We start from the raw sequence: 17,614 nt of genomic DNA, 5'->3' as shown, positions 1-17,614 counted from the left end.
ATCATAAATTTACATAACTTCCGTGCAGAGGACGGGTAAACTCCAGATAGTCATGCAATATTGTATCTGTATCATAAAATTACATTTCATTTTCTATTTCGAATAAAATTGTTTGAGCATAGCTGTAAAAGTTTTTAATTGCCATTTTTATCATCTAAGTAATAATGCCCAAGCTAGAATACCAGTAATATGTGGTGTAAATATGTGTTTGACTTGAAATCCCAATACTATTTGTTACTTCTTCTCACATAACAACTTTTCTCGGTTAATGCTGTCCTCTATATGCTCAATGTTTTTTTGCTAACCACTAGCCTTAATCATGAATTTACATAACTTCCATCCAGGGGGCGGGTACTCCAGCTAGTTATTAAATATGAAGCAAACTTTGTCCAACATTTTGTGGAAAGGAATTAACTTATAACTTGAAGTTTGGAATGGTTCAGCCCTATGGTAGAGCTCTGAATTTTGGGGCTGGCGAGCTGGGTTTCGAATCTTTGCGATACCACAGCTTAGGATGAGTTATAAGCATGGATGGTGGGTGGTTGGGTGGTGCTAGTTGGCTGCTTTCCTTGAGGTCAATAATTCAGAAGCTTTGTTATAAATAGTAGTGCAACAAACTATTTCATAAGCAACTAGTTACAGTTTAAATAAGCAGTTTTTGTAACATTCTGAATCCGAATTGGTTTCTAAAATATGTCCTGATTATTATTTACCTTGGAGATTCTTTTTTTAAGAATAGTAAGTTTTGTATAGTTGTCGTTAATTCATGGTAACAAATTATTAAGGAATTAAACGTATTATTGCAACTATGCCCATATATCATGAAGCTTATACTTCAAGAGTTGGACTCCCCATTTCCAAATTCCACCTCTACAATGTTTTAGATACATTGTTTATTATGACACTTTAGAATTGTGTACTTATTGACACTAAACATTTCTAGGTAGGGAAGTTATGTGTGTAAGCATTATCTGAACAGTTTACTGAAAAAGTACTTCTGTAATCTTTCTCAGGACTAGATCCAGCGGAACCATATTTTCAGTATACTGATCCAAAGGTACGACTGGATCCATCTGATGCCCAGTTCATTGATGTCATCCATACAGATGGAGATAGCATCATTTCAGGAGGTACATACCAACAAGAAAATATTCTTTTGTAGTCTGGTTGAATTTGTTTCGTTGTAGAGACTTATGGAGAAACATTGCATTTTCCTTGTGCTTTAAACTGTCAACGTTTAACTTGACAACAAAGAGAGGTTATGAATATCACGAAGCTTGACAAATCTAATATTTCAACATCAATCTAGACATGCAAAGTTTCATGTAGCTACTGTGTTAATACGAAACTAGAAATAAAGTGACAATAAAACTAGACATGCAATGTTTCATGTAACTACTCTGTTAACTTCAAACTACACATGCAGTGTTAGATATAGTTACTCTGTTAACATGAAACTAGAAATACAGTATTTGATGTAGTTACTCTCTTAACATCAAGCTATAAATGCAGTGTTTCATGTAGCTATTCTGTTAATATCAAACTTGACAGGCAATGTTTGATTTAGCTACCCTGTTAACATCAAACTAGACTTGAAGTGTTTGATGTATCTACTCTGTTAACTTCAAACTAAACATACAGTGTTTGATGTAGCTACTCTGTTAACATAAAGCTACAAATACAGTATTTCATGTAGCTACCCTGTTAACTTCAAACTAAACATACAGTGTTTGATGTAGCTACTCTGTTAACTTCAAACTAAACATACAGTGTTTGATGTAGCTACTCTGTTAACTTCAAACTAAACATACAGTGTTTGATGTAGCTACTCTGTTAACATAAAGCTACAAATACAGTATTTCATGTAGCTACTCTGTTAACTTCAGACTAGAGTTGCAGTGTTTGATGTAGCTACTCTGTTAACATCAAGCTAGAAATACAGTATTTGATGTATTTAAACTTTAAACATCAAGCTAGAAATACAGTGTTTTATGTAGCTACTCTGTTAACATCAAACTAAGCATGTAATGTTTGATGTAGCTACCCTGTTTATATAGTTTCCATCTCATATGATGATCATAAGTACTCCTTGTGTTTAGCTCTTTCATATATAATAAAAACACGAGGATATGAGAGTTTTACACAATCACTGAAAAATCTAAAACTATTCATTCCATTAACATGGTTAGCTTTTGTGAATACGCAAAATATCGTTCGATTTGGAGTTGTAAAATCAGAAAATTATGAAATATTTTGTCAGCAACGAGTTACATAAGATAGATTTAGCATGCATGCTAAAGACTTGCTAGGCTTATCAAAGTAGGGTCTTTTTAAGTTATTCTACACTTAATTCTTTATATATGGGTAATTTTTTAAATGTAGAACACCACACATAAAATAGAAAACATAGATACTGTTGAGAAACTAGAAATTGCCTTTGGTTAAATACATCATGTTCCATATTAGAATTTCGAATAATCCGAAGCCGAGTTAACTAATACTTTAAATTTAGTAGTTGAATTGTACTTTAGATTTAGTATTTAAATATATGCCAATATATTAGTCAATTTATGATATTTGCCAACAAGATTGATATACACCGTCTTCGTTTTTAACAAAAATATGTTTTAATATACACACAATACATTTTACAGTAACAATTATTACAAATAGTTACTACAAACAATGCTTTATAAACAAAAGTTTCACAAATTAGAAACAATATAAAGTTTAATTTCTAGTCTGGAATTTCCTTGATATCTTATTGAGGGTTTACGATGAGCGAGTTAATTACGAGTTGATGTAGATACGATTGGCTGGGAAGCTAACTAGTTTTGTCCTTAGCCAGACACGCACTGTTTTCCACCGTTGAAGTTAGGTAATGTTTTCGTAAAAATACTAATGACCGATGAGAATCCACTGAAGTTAAACGATTTGTAACGTTTGAAATTTATAAATATTCCTGGTCAAATATCTTAAGTTTTCCGATTGATAAGCGTTATAAAAATCACAGTTATAGCTTTCGAAGTTTATAGCACACTGATTATAGCGAATTACTAATAGATACTCTCTCTGGCGCGACCGTCGCGTTGGTTATATTTATAGGCGTGGGAAGGTTTTCTAGAAAAATCAGATTACATTACAATACTGAGCTGTATTTAAACATTTAAAGGAGTTTCCCAAGAGGTGGGGCGAAAAATCTTAACTTATATAACAAAGTTACGAATGGTAATTAGTAGGCATACTTATTTACGTGCTCAATGAATGCCAAATTTTGGGTCCGCTTTCGGGGAATCCCCTTAAAAGTGTTTTCGCGAAATATGAGACGATTCGTTTGGCACCATTTGATTAGCGTTGCTGTACATTGGTTGACTATGCTTAAGAAACACATTTAATATAGAAATGGATGAACCTGCACATTTATATTTTAGTGAGACATATAATGAGAATAGATATAATTCAAAGGTGTTGCCACAAGTTATGATATTCTAACGCAAAAAATACACACAGAATTAGAAGTTTTAGTAAGTGTTTTAGAGGCGTCAAGAATCAGAGAAAATAACGTATCTGGGAGTTTTAGAATTAGCCAGACTTTCAACTTTAGAATTTATCAAATTTTATCATTCCAATATGACAATATGTTTTGTAAAACATATTTGTACATATTTAAGCTTGTGTAAGATCCTTCAGTAAAAAATATTACTAGTCCAATTCTGTGATTCAAGATTACTCTAAATTTAAAGAATATTTTATCTCTTTAGTTTAGATAAAGAAAAGCTCTAAATAGCAAGACGAAGATTTGTATGTTTATTAATCTTGTCCAATACGTAGGTTTTGGAATGATGCAATCCAGTGGCCACGTGGACTTCTATCCAAATGGCGGAAGAAGACAACCCGGTTGTAATAATAACGTTGTAAGCTCTGTACAGCAGGAAGGTGATTTATATTACGGTTAGTAAGTCAATATGAAGTAATATTTAATTAACAATGACTATGAGGTTATTAAAATTTAAAGGAAAACTATGACAACTTTCATTTCAGTTGATTCCAAAACCACTTTGAAAGAAAAGCATAGCAAAGTTGGTTGAGTTTTTCACAAAGTTATCAAGCGTGTTTTCTCTTATAAGCATATCATTTAAATACAGTGAAGCTATACGCTGTATTGTAAAATGTTACTGTGTCAGCTTGAAAATGGAAAACATAAATTATTATTACGAAATTGCCTTATTTTGCACATGGAAATATTTTATTGTTTGTTATTATTGATTCCTTTCTAGTTTCTTGAGATCACTGTGATGCTTTATATCGTATTTTCCCGAGACATTTCAAAAATAAAGTTACACTGTATGGATTCGATCTCGAGACTCATGCAATCACATTAGATGCTCATATCTCAGTGATAAGTTTCGGAGCTTACATGCTACAATTCAGATTTTGACGTCCGCGGCCATTGGGCAGGAAAGCTGTTGTTGGTTTTTAGCGTACAACTACACAGTGAATTATCTCCGCTCTCTCCACCACTGAGAATCAAATCCCGTATTTTATCATTGTAAGTCAGGAAGCTTACCATTGAGAAACCTGGAAGTCTTAGGGAAGCATCTTGCTTCTATTTTCCGTTGTAAAATGTTATACTAATTTTTTTTTATCGAAATAACAGTAGGCTTTTCCTGCAACACCTATTATATACAAGTATATATAATTTGAAAATTGTGGCTTTGCATGGCCTGATGGTCAGGGCGCTTGATTCGCAATATGCGAATCACGGGATCGAAACCCCTCACCGAACATTATCGCTCTTTCAGCTGTGGGGGTGTTGTAATCTGACGGCCAATCCCACCATTCCTTGGTTTGTTTGTTTGTTTCTAATTAAGCTACACAATGGACTATCTGTGCTCTGCCCACCACGGGTATCGAAACCCGGTTTCTAGCTGTGCCACTGGGGGGGGGTCCATTCCTTGGTAAAGAGTAGCTCAAGCGTTGGCGATGAGTGGTGTGTCTGGGATTAACACCTACGACCCTGCCAGCAAAGGGTTTTACATCGATATGAAATAGATATTTTCATACATTTATACTACATTGAAGCGTTTCTTCAAGAATAGAGTATGTATTGCTTGATTATTAAAACACAAGCTAAGCGCAATACCAATCCAGCGCTGAAACAAAAGAAAAACTTATTTTTATATGCTTTCTGTTACACAGCCCTTAGGTGGCTCAGCGGTATGACGCTAAAACTCGGGTTTCAATACCCTTTGTGAGCAAAGCACAAATAGTCCATTGTGTGGTTTTACGCTTAACTAAAAACAAACAAAATCTCTTGACAGCCTCTGGAGGCTTGGCATGGCCTAATGGTTAGGGCAATCGACTCGCAAATTTTCGGGTCGGTCGCGCATTCGAATCCTCTATAATGAACATGCTCGTCCTTTCAGCCGTGGGAACATAATAATGTGACAGCCAATCCCACTATTCGTTATTATGAGAGTAACCCAGTAGGCGGTACGTGGTGTTAACAAGCTACCTTCTCTCTAATCTACCACTCCTAAATTAGGAATTGCTAGCGCAAATAGCCCTCTAGCTCACACAAAATTCAACAAACAAACAAAAAAAATTGTACGCAAATAATGTTACATTAGCTTACAATGTAATGAAAAGGCTAAAGGAGTCACTTTCGTTTTATGAGGTAATTCAAAAATAGTTAAACGTACTTTCATACTTACCTCTGAGTAGTAAGTATGTATTTATGTCACTATCGCTTTACGAAATAATAAATTAAGCTTTAAAGTTTTTATTATTCGTACTCCTAACTTTATCTGTGATTTGCAATATTTTAGTGTATATAATTAGTCTGAAAAGTACATTAGTTCAGAATATGTCACAATTTGATAAGTCATTTACGCAAGACCAAAGGAAAATGACGTCAATAATCACACAGACGAATGCTCCTTGAATTGTATTCAATATATAACTAAAGTTTTACAGTTTCATGCTTTAAAATATTGTTAATATTTTTATAGTTTTGTGGTATTTTTCAATATGTTATTCCTAACTTTAACGTTACCTCAATTTAATCGTAGTGTTGAATAGAACGGTGCAAAATTTGAAACGTGATACTGATGGACACTCTCTGTACTTCCAGTTGTGGGCGCGTTATAAAATAAACAGTTAATTCCTTTATTGGATTCAAAGAGTCTGACAAAGCTTTCATGACAGCGCAAGTGCTGGATGGCAGTGATAATTGGTGTAGCTAGGCATTCTGGTGACCTTTTTTGCATATATAATCTTATAAAGGCTACATAAAGTATTGTTTTACTTGTCACATTTTTAAGCACTACATTCTTTATCTAGTCATTCGGAGATTTTCAAGAATTTTAAGAGTGTACAATAACAGTATTCCAAGGACAGTATATTTGTCATATCCATTGCCGTAGACACTTTTTGCTCAAACCAGAACTTTTCAGGACGGCTGAAATACAATAGTGCTCAGAACACTATTTATATAAGCCATTTGATACAAAAACAGTTGTTATGGTGTGTATCACTTTTTCACATTTTAATTACAATCCTGCTTCACCAGCTTTTAAAAGGCGTTCATGCTATAACAGTTGTTACATATGGTATTGTTAAAATTTAGTTAAAATTTTTGTTTTCTAAATTCTATTGGGAGAAAACAATCATGTTGGTAGCTCAAATAATTATAGCACAAAGGTCTTTGCATTAATCGATATGTATATATATATACTGGCATAGAATGATCAAACACAATTTATCAATATAATGACAATATGAGAATACTTTTCCATTAACCCATTATACTATTTATGTTAATTAACATAGTGTTTTGATGTACATACAAGACTATTCAGTTTAAGAGTTATTATTTAGTCTATTTAGTGATATGATATTTAATTATTATATAGTTTTCATAATAAGAATGTTATAAGCAAATTATATTAGAAGTGATAGTTATGATAAGTTTTGTTACATAACTCTGCATGAGTCATACGTTGTGTGTGTAGATTAATTGATGTACTAGGCTTTTGTAATATTGTTGAAGTTTCTAAGTTTTTCTAATTATGTGTAATATTGTTGTTACTAGAGGGCTAGATATTTCTAGATTTTTCTGTCGCATGTTATAAATACGTGCAATACAGAGAGGAAAAAATAAGTTAGTGAAAGTAAAAGTGAAAATAGTGAGGTTAGACTGCGTGATTTCCAATTTAGCCGCAATGGGCGATTTCTAAAGGGAGTCTCACAGCTTGTATTGTAATCACAGAGATAGAGCAGAATACTTTATCTTGTCAAAGGATGTTCTAAAGTAATTGAACCCGCTTGTATGGACTTTGACGAAAAAGAGACAATTATTTAAAGCTCTGGATAAAACTGTAATAATCAATAATGTCACGAATTTTTGTATATACAATTGACAATCCACCTGTTTTCAATATATTATTCTAAAACAAGTGGATTGTATATTGTCCGTTAATTGTTGAAATTTACCGCCAAAATGTGACAGACACCTGCAGTAAAAATTGTGGCCTTTTATAACCTGACACATTTCAAATCTTCCTTTCTTCAGTAACCTATTAATGCAGTACTGTATTGTTACTGTACACACGTGTATACGCTTTTTCATTTTAAATGCAAGAATATCACTCGGTGCTTATATTGCCATGATATAACTAAGCGCATTTCACATTTTCATGTAGAAGGCTTAATAACACGTATTTTTAAGATTTTATATAAAAAATATTCATATCTGAAATTGTTTAATGTTGCACAGGCGTACATGAGCATGTATGCCTAGCTACGCCCCTGGTAATTCAGAATTTGAGATGACTTTATTTGAATTCCTTGGTGTCTCTGACCTGGCTGTTCAACTTATGTAGTGTGTAAGGTGACGCTCAGTTTGAAAATTCTCATTTTAACTATATGACGAGTCTACGTCTATTTCAAATTAGACCTTAGGTATGAAAGACTGCTTGCCGTATATATATATATTTATATACATAATATAATTTATTTTACAGAAGCTGCTCCCTCAGCATTCCATTTGTCATTTACATACGCGAGACGTGGTAATTTATTGACTTGCTATTTAAGATATTGTGCTTTCATGTTTTGAAATATTATCTTTTAGTTTTCTAACCGTAACAATAACATTTTTAGGGATTTTATTAATTCACTGAATCACGAGTTTCAAAGTGTTCGTCACTTGTTCATAAAATACTTTATTCGCGGTTTTTATCTATCGTAGGTGTAGTTATTTGTAATTTCTGATTCAAGTAATATATATATATATATACCATTTACAGTGTTAAACCTATGTGATTTTTCACAGTTGATCATTATGCAACTATATAATTCTAATTAAAAAATGATAACTCATCACCATTCCAGCCTTAAAATGGGGTATAACGCACTGTAACAAGGGGTACAGACTACATTATAAAATGTATATATAAACGCCGAAGAGCAAATAAAAAGTATATATACTGCTGTGCTTGGAAAGTCTAGCTTTAATGAACAGTTAATATGAAACGTGCTCGTTATTTAAATGAAACATCAGTTTAGTTTTGATTATTTTAGTATTGATTATAACTATATGCATGTTATAATTGCATTTTTATGTTTTAGAAAAAATAATATTTTATTATAATTTTTTGCTTTTTTTATCTCATTAACATTTTGTTATATGGATTTCTTTCAAGTTTGGCATGTTAATAGCTCAATAAATTAACATGTGAGGGTATCACTTTTCATATCGTTGGAATTTAAAAATACAAAATTTTATAAAAAAAAAATGCTATAATACTTGGGAAACAAATCAGCCCAGTAGTTAGAGTGTCGAACTATGGATCTGCGGTTCCATGGTTCTCTACCTGTTACTTTTCAAAATATATCGCTCTCCGCACTATGGAGGCATGGTTGATCGTCAAATTCAAGACTTCCGTCAGACAAGTCCATTTTGAATCTTTCCACAGCTAGTATGTCTACACAGGTCAGCAGATATAAGTCAATTCTTGATCTTTTCACAGCTAGTATGTCTACACAGGTCAGCAGATATAAGTCAATTCTTGATCTTTTCACAGCTAGCACGTCTACACAGGTCAGCAGATATAAGTCAATTCTTGATCTTTCCACAGCTAGCACGTCTACACAGGTCAGCAGATATAAGACCATTCTTGATCTTTTCACAGCTAGCACGTCTACACAGGTCAGCAGATATAAGACCATTCTTTATCTTTTCACAGCTAGCACGTCTACACAGGTCAGCAGATATAAGTCAATTCTTGATTTTTTCACAGCTAGCACGTCTACACAGGTCAGCAGATATAAGTCTATTCTTAATCTTTCCACCTTTAGCACCTCTACACAGAATAGTGTTTTCTTCCGATGGATGAATGTTCTCGCAACGCTTTCTTTGCCTATTAACAGAACAGGTACCACCTTAAATTGCATGGTATATGAAGTATTACCGATTTTCGAATACAGTATGCATAAAATTTCTATATCATTCACATTAATTAAAGAGAACGTTTAACCATGCTTATTTATGTAAGACCATTCTTAATCTTTTCAGAGCTAGCATGTTCTTATCTTTCCGCACCTAACACATCTATTCAATTAGTAGGTTTAAGTCTATTTGAAATTTTTTCACGGTTAGCTTATAGTTGCCCTGCATGGCCAGGTGGTTACGGCACTCGACTCGCAATCTGAGAGTCGCGGGTTCGAATCCTCCGTCCCACCAAACATGCCCGCCCTTTCAGCCGTGGGGGCATTATAAAGTGACGATCAATCCCACTATTCGTTGGTAAAAGAGTAGCCCAAAAGTTGGCGGTGGGTGGTCATAACTAGCTGCCTTCCCTCTAGTCTTACACTGCTAAATTAGGGACGGCTAGCGCAGATAGCCCTCGTGTATCTTTGCGCGAAATTCAAAAACAAACAAACAAACAGCTTATAATTAATATATATATATATATATTCATTCTTGAGACGATTTCGTAGTTGATCAGTATATGTTTTTATTCAGTTCTAAAATATTGTTTAGACTAATCGGAGCCATATATTATTTATGGGAGAAAAATTCTAGTTAACTGTTTATACAGCTGACTATCCTTTGGCTGTGAAGATAGCTTTGGTAGAATGCATTCATACTACTGGCTTATAATAGCTCTTACTTTAGCAGTTTCTCCTGTTGGATGAATTTTCTACACCGTTTAGTGTATTAACAGAATATATACCACCTTGATTTCTAAATATAGTATGCATTCAAGTTCTATATCATTTACATTACTTAAAGAAAACCATTAACCATGCTTTATGGCAACTGTTATATATGTGTGGCTTTATCATGATATAAAAAGACTGTTTAGTTTAGATATACTTGATTAATTTATAAAATCATAAATAATATTCAACGTTAAACTGGTACACAATTAAAATTTTTAATTAAAAAAGAAGAATAATTTATTCCGTCAAAGCGTGGTGCTAAAGTAATTGAATCAGCCTGAGTACACTTTGACAAAAGGAACAGAGGATATTTTGAAAAAGAAGACCAAACAATTACGATAACTCGCGCCACAATTGTAAGTGAATCACACACAGAATACTAGTGCGACAGTATAGAGAAGATAGTTCGGCTTGTCAACTGAAATTCTATAGCAACTGAATAGGCCTAAGTAGATTTTTGAGAAGAAGAAGATAACTATATATATATATAGTGTTTATGATATGTCTATAATCTCTAGAGTGTAAAGAATATGTTGTACATATGTTTCACTTGTTCTGATTATATATATTATTTTGAAATCAAGTGAAGTGTATGTTGTTCTTTATCATTGAATTTATTGTCAACATGTCACAGACACCTACTATAGGAGAATCCAAAGCCCAACAACAACACAGTATATATTTATAGTATTAAGAAGTATAAGTAAAAGCCTTTTATTTTGACAACTGGCCAGAAAAAATTTTATATATATATTAAATCTGACAGGCTTATTCAAGAAGTATTTTCGCCAGGTTAACTGGGTGTTGCCAGCGTTTTTTTTCCTGTTGTACCTGAACTAGTAAACATATGAATAACAGATTATGTCGTCTCTAGATGCGTCAATACCTGGGGACGATCCTAGTATCAGACGATTCTCAGATCTCCTTAATGGGCCTGTGTGTCTGATCCATGTGGTTGAGTTTCAATGAACATTCTACTCAGTTTCACAACTTCATCTTCTTCTTTGGCTTTTCCCTTTAAAAGGGGTTGCCATCCTTCACAAGTTTTGTCCTCCTCCAATCATCTTTGTTCATTGCCAGATCTTCCACAATTCCTCTCTCGTTCAGATCTTCCCTGATCCCATCTTTCTAACGCTTTACTGACCTTCCCTATCTTCTTCTGCCGGCTACTGGTAATTTTAGTGCTTTCCTTATTGTTTGTTTTTCTTCTCTTCACATGACCGAATCACCTCAGCCTCACTTCCCTTTTCCGCGATTCCATAGACTCCTGCCATTTCCTTATTCGTTCTCTTCTCGTTCAGCGATACTCCCAACAGCCACCATAGCATTCGAATTTCTGCTCTTATCAACAAGACTTCTTCTTTCTTCTTTAGGGACCAAGTCTCATCTCTGTAGAGGAGCACCATTCTAATCACGGTTTTATACACTTTGACTTTCAGTGCTCTTGGTCATCTTTTTGTCACAGATGACTGTGTCTTCTTCCTTCCATTTCTTCAAATTTGTCTAGATTATATTTCTTTCGGCCTTCTCACTTCTTCCTCCACTTTGGATTTTATTTTCCAAGTACCTAAAGACTCCAACAGCTTCCCGCTTACATCTGTGATCTTGAACTTCTTCCCCCTCCCTCTTCCGCTCACCATGACTTCCGTTTTTCTGGGATTCACTTTTAAGCCTCTTTCTTCCAAATTCTTCTGCCACACTATCTTGCGTTTGTAAGTTCTTCGGCGAATAGTAGATCTCACAGGAGTCTTTTGCGGCTCCCCCTTATTGAAGACGTCGATGACAATGACGAACAACAGGAGGCTAATTAGCAAACCTTTGGTACAATCCAACGTTTACTTCAGATTTCTCCGCTTCTCCATGTACCGTCTTCACGATTTTTGTCGCTCCTCTCTTTCGGAAGCACCAGAATATTAATTCTCGACTAACTAAGAAATCTGCCGACTTTCCTCTGATGTCAGTTTATTATATCTTCAAGTTTTAACGTTTACGTTTCTTTCTGAAATTGAAATCTTTAATCTGAACGGTACGTTAAGTTCGCATGTGTTATAGCGCCCTTTAATATTGAACCACTGACCAGAAGGAAGAACATAAGAAGCAACATCTGCTGTTACAAGGGCTTTGTCTGTCTCTTTGAATCAAGTAATGAGACTGACTGTCGCTTTTATAACACACCTACAGCTAAAAATACAGACCCTTTAATCTTAAGTCAGTCACGCTGACCACTTAGTCACATCTGGTTTGTTCTTTCTGAAACAAGTTTAGATTTTGTTTCAAATGTATTTTTCGTCCATTAAGCGAAGCATGTGTTTCTATTTGTTTCGGTTTGATAATGTGTTACCTTTCATAGTTAACACGTTTCTTTTACACACTCCTTATAGCTCGCTGTGTAAAATGTACTTAAATATCATATATATATCAGGTTGGGAAGTATACGTAATACTCTTTCAAGTAGAGAACCCAGATTTTACAGAACTTCATACAGTTTATATAAATTTACCTTTATATAAACTTTTTATTCTCTTTGATTCCTTTCCATTGTTAGGTATCCGTCGATTTGTAGGCTGTAACCACATCCGAGCGTACGAGTTCTTCTCCGAATCCATTAATACGGACTGCCCATTCTTCGGATACAAGTGCAATAGTTTCGCCAACTTCACCGCTGGTGTTTGTACTGATGGGTGTGGGGATGGATCATTTTGTGCTCCCATGGGTTTTAAAGCCGACAAGTGGCAACGCTTCAAAAAAGCACAACCTGTGAAAATGTATCTTATTACAGGAAACGTCCGTCCTTTTTGTCGTAAGTAAGGGTGTAAGTTCTTATTTTAAAAAAACATGACAACTTAAACGCTACTTAAAAATTCTGGTTCTCATCTTCCGGAGATGGTCCATAAATGTAATTTAAAACCATCGAACTGATGTATTTAAGTGTTTTACCCTCACAAAAAAGGAACCTACCATTCTATAGGTATTTGAAAAACGTGTAGCATTTTGCCACAATTTAATTTATCGTATTGTTACCCGACACTGGGCAGCTGTACATAATTGAATAAATAGAGTTGTTTAAACATTTGTTTAACAACAAGTAAAAGCTTGGAATGGTCTATTCTTTCATTGGGTGTCAGCTAACAATAAGAAGAATTAAATTGTGGCGGAATGCTACAGTTCTTCAAATACCTATAGAATGATAGGTTTCTTTTTTGTGAGTATTAAACACTTAAATACACCATTTCGATACCTCACTACTACAAAGGCTTGGTTTAGTTTGATATTTCATTGGTGGTAGCGTCCAGTGTCACTGATGAGGAGTGGAATTCTTCGAAACTAGTCTGGCTCACAGACACACGCTCGAATGAAAGAATATACCATTCCAAGCTTTTATTTGTTGTTAAACAAATGTTTAAACAACTCTATTTATTCAATGTAAAACCATATTATTCACATTCAGAGAATATACCAGAGTGTAGTTTATTTTTAGTATGAAATTAAACATAGAAACGGGTACTGGATACAAATGGAAATTTAAGATGTTATTACTGATAACAATTTGATTTACGTTAATTCTGTAAGACAGAAGTTACACTTTTTTTCTTTTTATATTTACGTAAATTAAACTCTTTTTATTCCATATTGTTTTTTATGCGTGTTATTCAAAGTAGGGATAATGTTGGGTGATATATCTTCATGAATTTTCAGAATATCATTACAACATCAAAATTAAGATGGAGAACTCTGAAGAAAACAGAAAAATTGGGCCTCAGCGTGGCGTTATTCTTGCGAAACTAACTGGTAGAAGAGGTCAAACTTCTGTAATGAGAACCTCAAGAGAGTAAGAAAGTATTTTATTTAACTTTTTTTTTTTTTTAGATATGGTTAAAAAATACAAAATGCTTATCGCTTATGCAAAGATAACACCACAGATAAAGTACTTGAAAAGTCGTTCAGTGCAGCAAACGGTTATTGGTATAACCCTATAACTTAAAACTATCCCTATATAATGGCAAAAGAAAACTTAAAACTTATTAATGAATCAATGTGTGAACAAATGAAAGAAAAAATCGAACTATAAATAGCTTTTTTTAAACTTATTTTAAGTTATTTAATTTTTTATTTTTCTTTACTGAAATACATCATATTTAGACCGCAAGAGTTTAATTCTGGAACGACGTACGAATTCCTTATGAGTTCATCAGAATTGGGAAGTCTTCTACGAATTGATATTGAGTGGCGGCCAGTTTCACCTTTTTTCAATTTCAATTTCAACACTTTCAACAGACCAAATGATGTAACTCGGCCTCTCAGGAATATGTTCATTCCTGTTCGATCTAGATTGCAAATTCAAAGCTTCGAAGTGAAAAATCTTGAATCTGGAAATGTGTAAGTATGCACTGAAGTTATGAATGTGAAACAGGAAACTAACGTACATCACACACCAACATACTGTATCTAATCTCATTTAGATTTGGCTGGTTACAGTATTGTTCAACAGGTGAACCTAACATTGTAACCAGTCTAGTTGTCTAACAGGTATTGTTCAACAGGTGAACCTATACATCTGTTAGACAACTAGACTGGTTACAGTATTGTTCAACAGGTGAATCTATACATCTGTTAGACAACTAGACTGGTTACAGTATTGTTCAACAAGTGAACCTATACATCTGTTAGACAACTAGACTGGTTACAGTATTGTTCAGCAGGTGAACCTATACATCTATTAGAGAACTAGACTGGTTACAGTATTGTTCAGGATATCTGTTAGACAACTAGACTGGTTACAGTATTGTTCAACAGGTGAACCTATACATCTGTTAGAGAACTAGACTGGTTACAGTATTGTTCAACAGGTGAACCTATACATCTATTAGAGAACTAGACTAGTTACAGTATTGTTCAACAGGTGAACCTAACATCTGTTAGACAACTAGACTGGTTACAGTATTGTTCAACAGGTAAACCTAAACACCTGTGAGAAGATAAGAAATATTCTAAATCACTTGAGGTTTGGTTGACTTACTGGTTATTTTATGTCAAATCTTTAAGGTTGCCATATATATCAAAATTAGAACTCATTTATAAATATCATTAAAATTAATGATAAGTTGAAATATTTCCTGCAAATATGACAACTATCATAGAACATTTATTGAAGGCTCACCCATTTGAAGACAGTAATGTTCTTTTCCTCATATATTGCACTAAATTCGTTATTAGTGAAATAGATAGAAAAAAGTGCAAAATTTTAGGCCTTATAAAGATTCAAAATCATTTCGATTTTTTTTTAATGTGGATTCTTTTATTCAGTCGATAGGCGCAATATCGACATAAATAGTTTGTATCAAACTAAGAGTATTAAGTACAACAATATCTTATAATCCTTACTATATTGTTGAATTATATATAAAGCCATTTTAAAAATCGAGAGGGGAGAGACTTGCATATTTGGCTGTTAAGGCTTAAGATATTCAAACTTGGATGGATCTGTTTGTTTGTTTTGAATTTTGCGCAAGCTATACGAGGGCTATCTGCGCTAGCCGTCCCTAATTTAGCAGTGTAAGACTAGATGGAAGGCAGCTAGTCATCACCACCCATCGCCAACTCTTGGGCTACTCTTTGACCAACGAATAGTTGGATTGACCATCACATTATAACGTCTCTACATGCTGAAAGGGCGAGCATGTTTGGTGGGACGGGGATTCGAACCCGCGACCCGCAGATTGCGAGTCGAGCGCCCTAACCACCTGGCCATGCCGGGCCCACTTGGATGGAACATGGTTTACATAGACATGCCTTTATTAGCAACAAAGAAATAACCAACCACAAACTCACAAAGCAATCTAGGTGAAAATAATTATAGTTGAAAATTACAATTAATCTTAAAATCGTATATGTTAATGCAAAAATAACTTTATCTTATTCAGAATACCGTTATTTCTCAATACAATTCAAAAACTGAATGAAAAGGAGAGAGTAATTAACGTTGTTTTTGAAGCTTCAGAGTTAATTTTGCAAAGTACGAACAAGCATGGTCCGGGCGTGGCTGAATAGTTGGAGGGATCAGACTGTAAATTTCGATGACTCGTGGTTTGCGGCTCTTTACTTTGGGCTATAAAATTAGCGATCAAATCCCCATCTGTAAGTTAAGAGAAGCCCAAGAGCAGGCGATAATAAAATAAACGTTTTTGTGTATAAACATTAGTATATATAAAGTATACGAACCACAATTTTTTCTCTTGAAATTGTTTATGTATGTCATTTTAAATTTTATATTATGCCTTAGAATGTTTCATTTAATGTTTTTATTCCCACATACTACAGCATGTGTTTATACAGTAATCGTGTTTCTTTTATTTTTCTACTAGCTTTGTTTTCTGTGGACAGCCCGCAGATCTTGCTTATGCTGAACAAGTTAAGACGTTTTTCAAAAGTAGCGGCAACTGTACATCTTAATAGGTACTTGCACGAAGGAAGTTACTGTGGAAAGTTAACATTCGAAGAAGCTCACCGTGCAAAATATTCAAAACAAATGGAGTTATGTTAATGCTAGGAATATTCCTTTCGAACACATTATCACGTTTCTAAAACTATATTCGATATTAATATGTGGCGATTGTTGTAAAACAAACAAACAAAAAAACAAGATATTTATTCTGATTTTTTTTCCTGGAATAATATTAATAAAGGTGTTTTGTGCTTGCGTTGTAAATGAATGAATGGTTTGTCGAATAATTTTTGTTTGTTTTTTATTCTCTTCTGTAGCTGGAACTTGTTAATGAAGATTTATAAAGTTATTGTTCAAAGTAAAACATTTTTACTTCTAGAAATAATTGCAATCTTGTCATTGCTATGTTTTTCCGCAGAATTTTAAAAAAAGAAGTATATATGTTTATGTTTGAATGGGCTATTACAATGTTTGATGGGGCTATTACAATATTTGATGGGACTATTACAATGTAAAACATTTTACTGTCAACTTACGGTAAAAAAGGTTAGCAGTCGAACTGCCGTATCTTTTACTGTGAAAATAAGTTCAGATCCTTAAACTAATTGACGGTGTCTTCTGTTAACACGTGTGTCAATTTAAGAATAATACCCCTATGTAACCACTCCAATAACAAGAGAGCATTTATCGGCACATGTGTTAGTAAGGGGTGAAAAAAGCAGTCGAGTGTGGCTACATGCTAATACAGATTTATAAAATTTGCCATTTCCCTGAGAGATCCACACAATTGTTTAAAAATTACACAGACACATTCTAAAAATAAAACAGGAAAGATTAGGATGGCCCTCTGACTGTGTTACATCAGAGGCAAAACAGGAATTTATTGAACAGTATGCTGAAAAGAAAAGTGTGCAACTGACTCCTGAAAACACAGAGTTTAATCCA

General features: G+C 33.9%; 1 protein-coding gene across 1 annotated transcript in view; it reads left to right on the top strand.

Annotated features, from left to right (window-relative positions):
- LOC106478399 (pancreatic triacylglycerol lipase-like) overlaps positions 1-16,898 on the top strand; it is a 31,988-nt gene extending 15,090 nt beyond the window's left edge. The window contains exons 5-10 of the mRNA XM_013938944.2: positions 1,014-1,130; positions 3,832-3,951; positions 12,773-13,027; positions 13,924-14,056; positions 14,368-14,604; positions 16,590-16,898. Coding sequence (XP_013794398.2) covers positions 1,014-1,130; positions 3,832-3,951; positions 12,773-13,027; positions 13,924-14,056; positions 14,368-14,604; positions 16,590-16,677 — 950 coding nt within the window. The 3' untranslated portion in view covers positions 16,678-16,898. The remainder of the gene's footprint in view (positions 1-1,013; positions 1,131-3,831; positions 3,952-12,772; positions 13,028-13,923; positions 14,057-14,367; positions 14,605-16,589) is intronic.
- The last annotated feature ends 716 nt before the right edge of the window (positions 16,899-17,614 follow it).

The sequence above is a fragment of the Limulus polyphemus genome, unplaced genomic scaffold (genome assembly GCF_000517525.1).
Source record: "Limulus polyphemus unplaced genomic scaffold, Limulus_polyphemus-2.1.2 Scaffold208, whole genome shotgun sequence".
NCBI lineage: Eukaryota > Metazoa > Arthropoda > Merostomata > Xiphosura > Limulidae > Limulus > Limulus polyphemus.
Note: the sequence above shows the minus strand (reverse complement) of the source record. Positions and strands in the feature narration are given on the sequence as shown.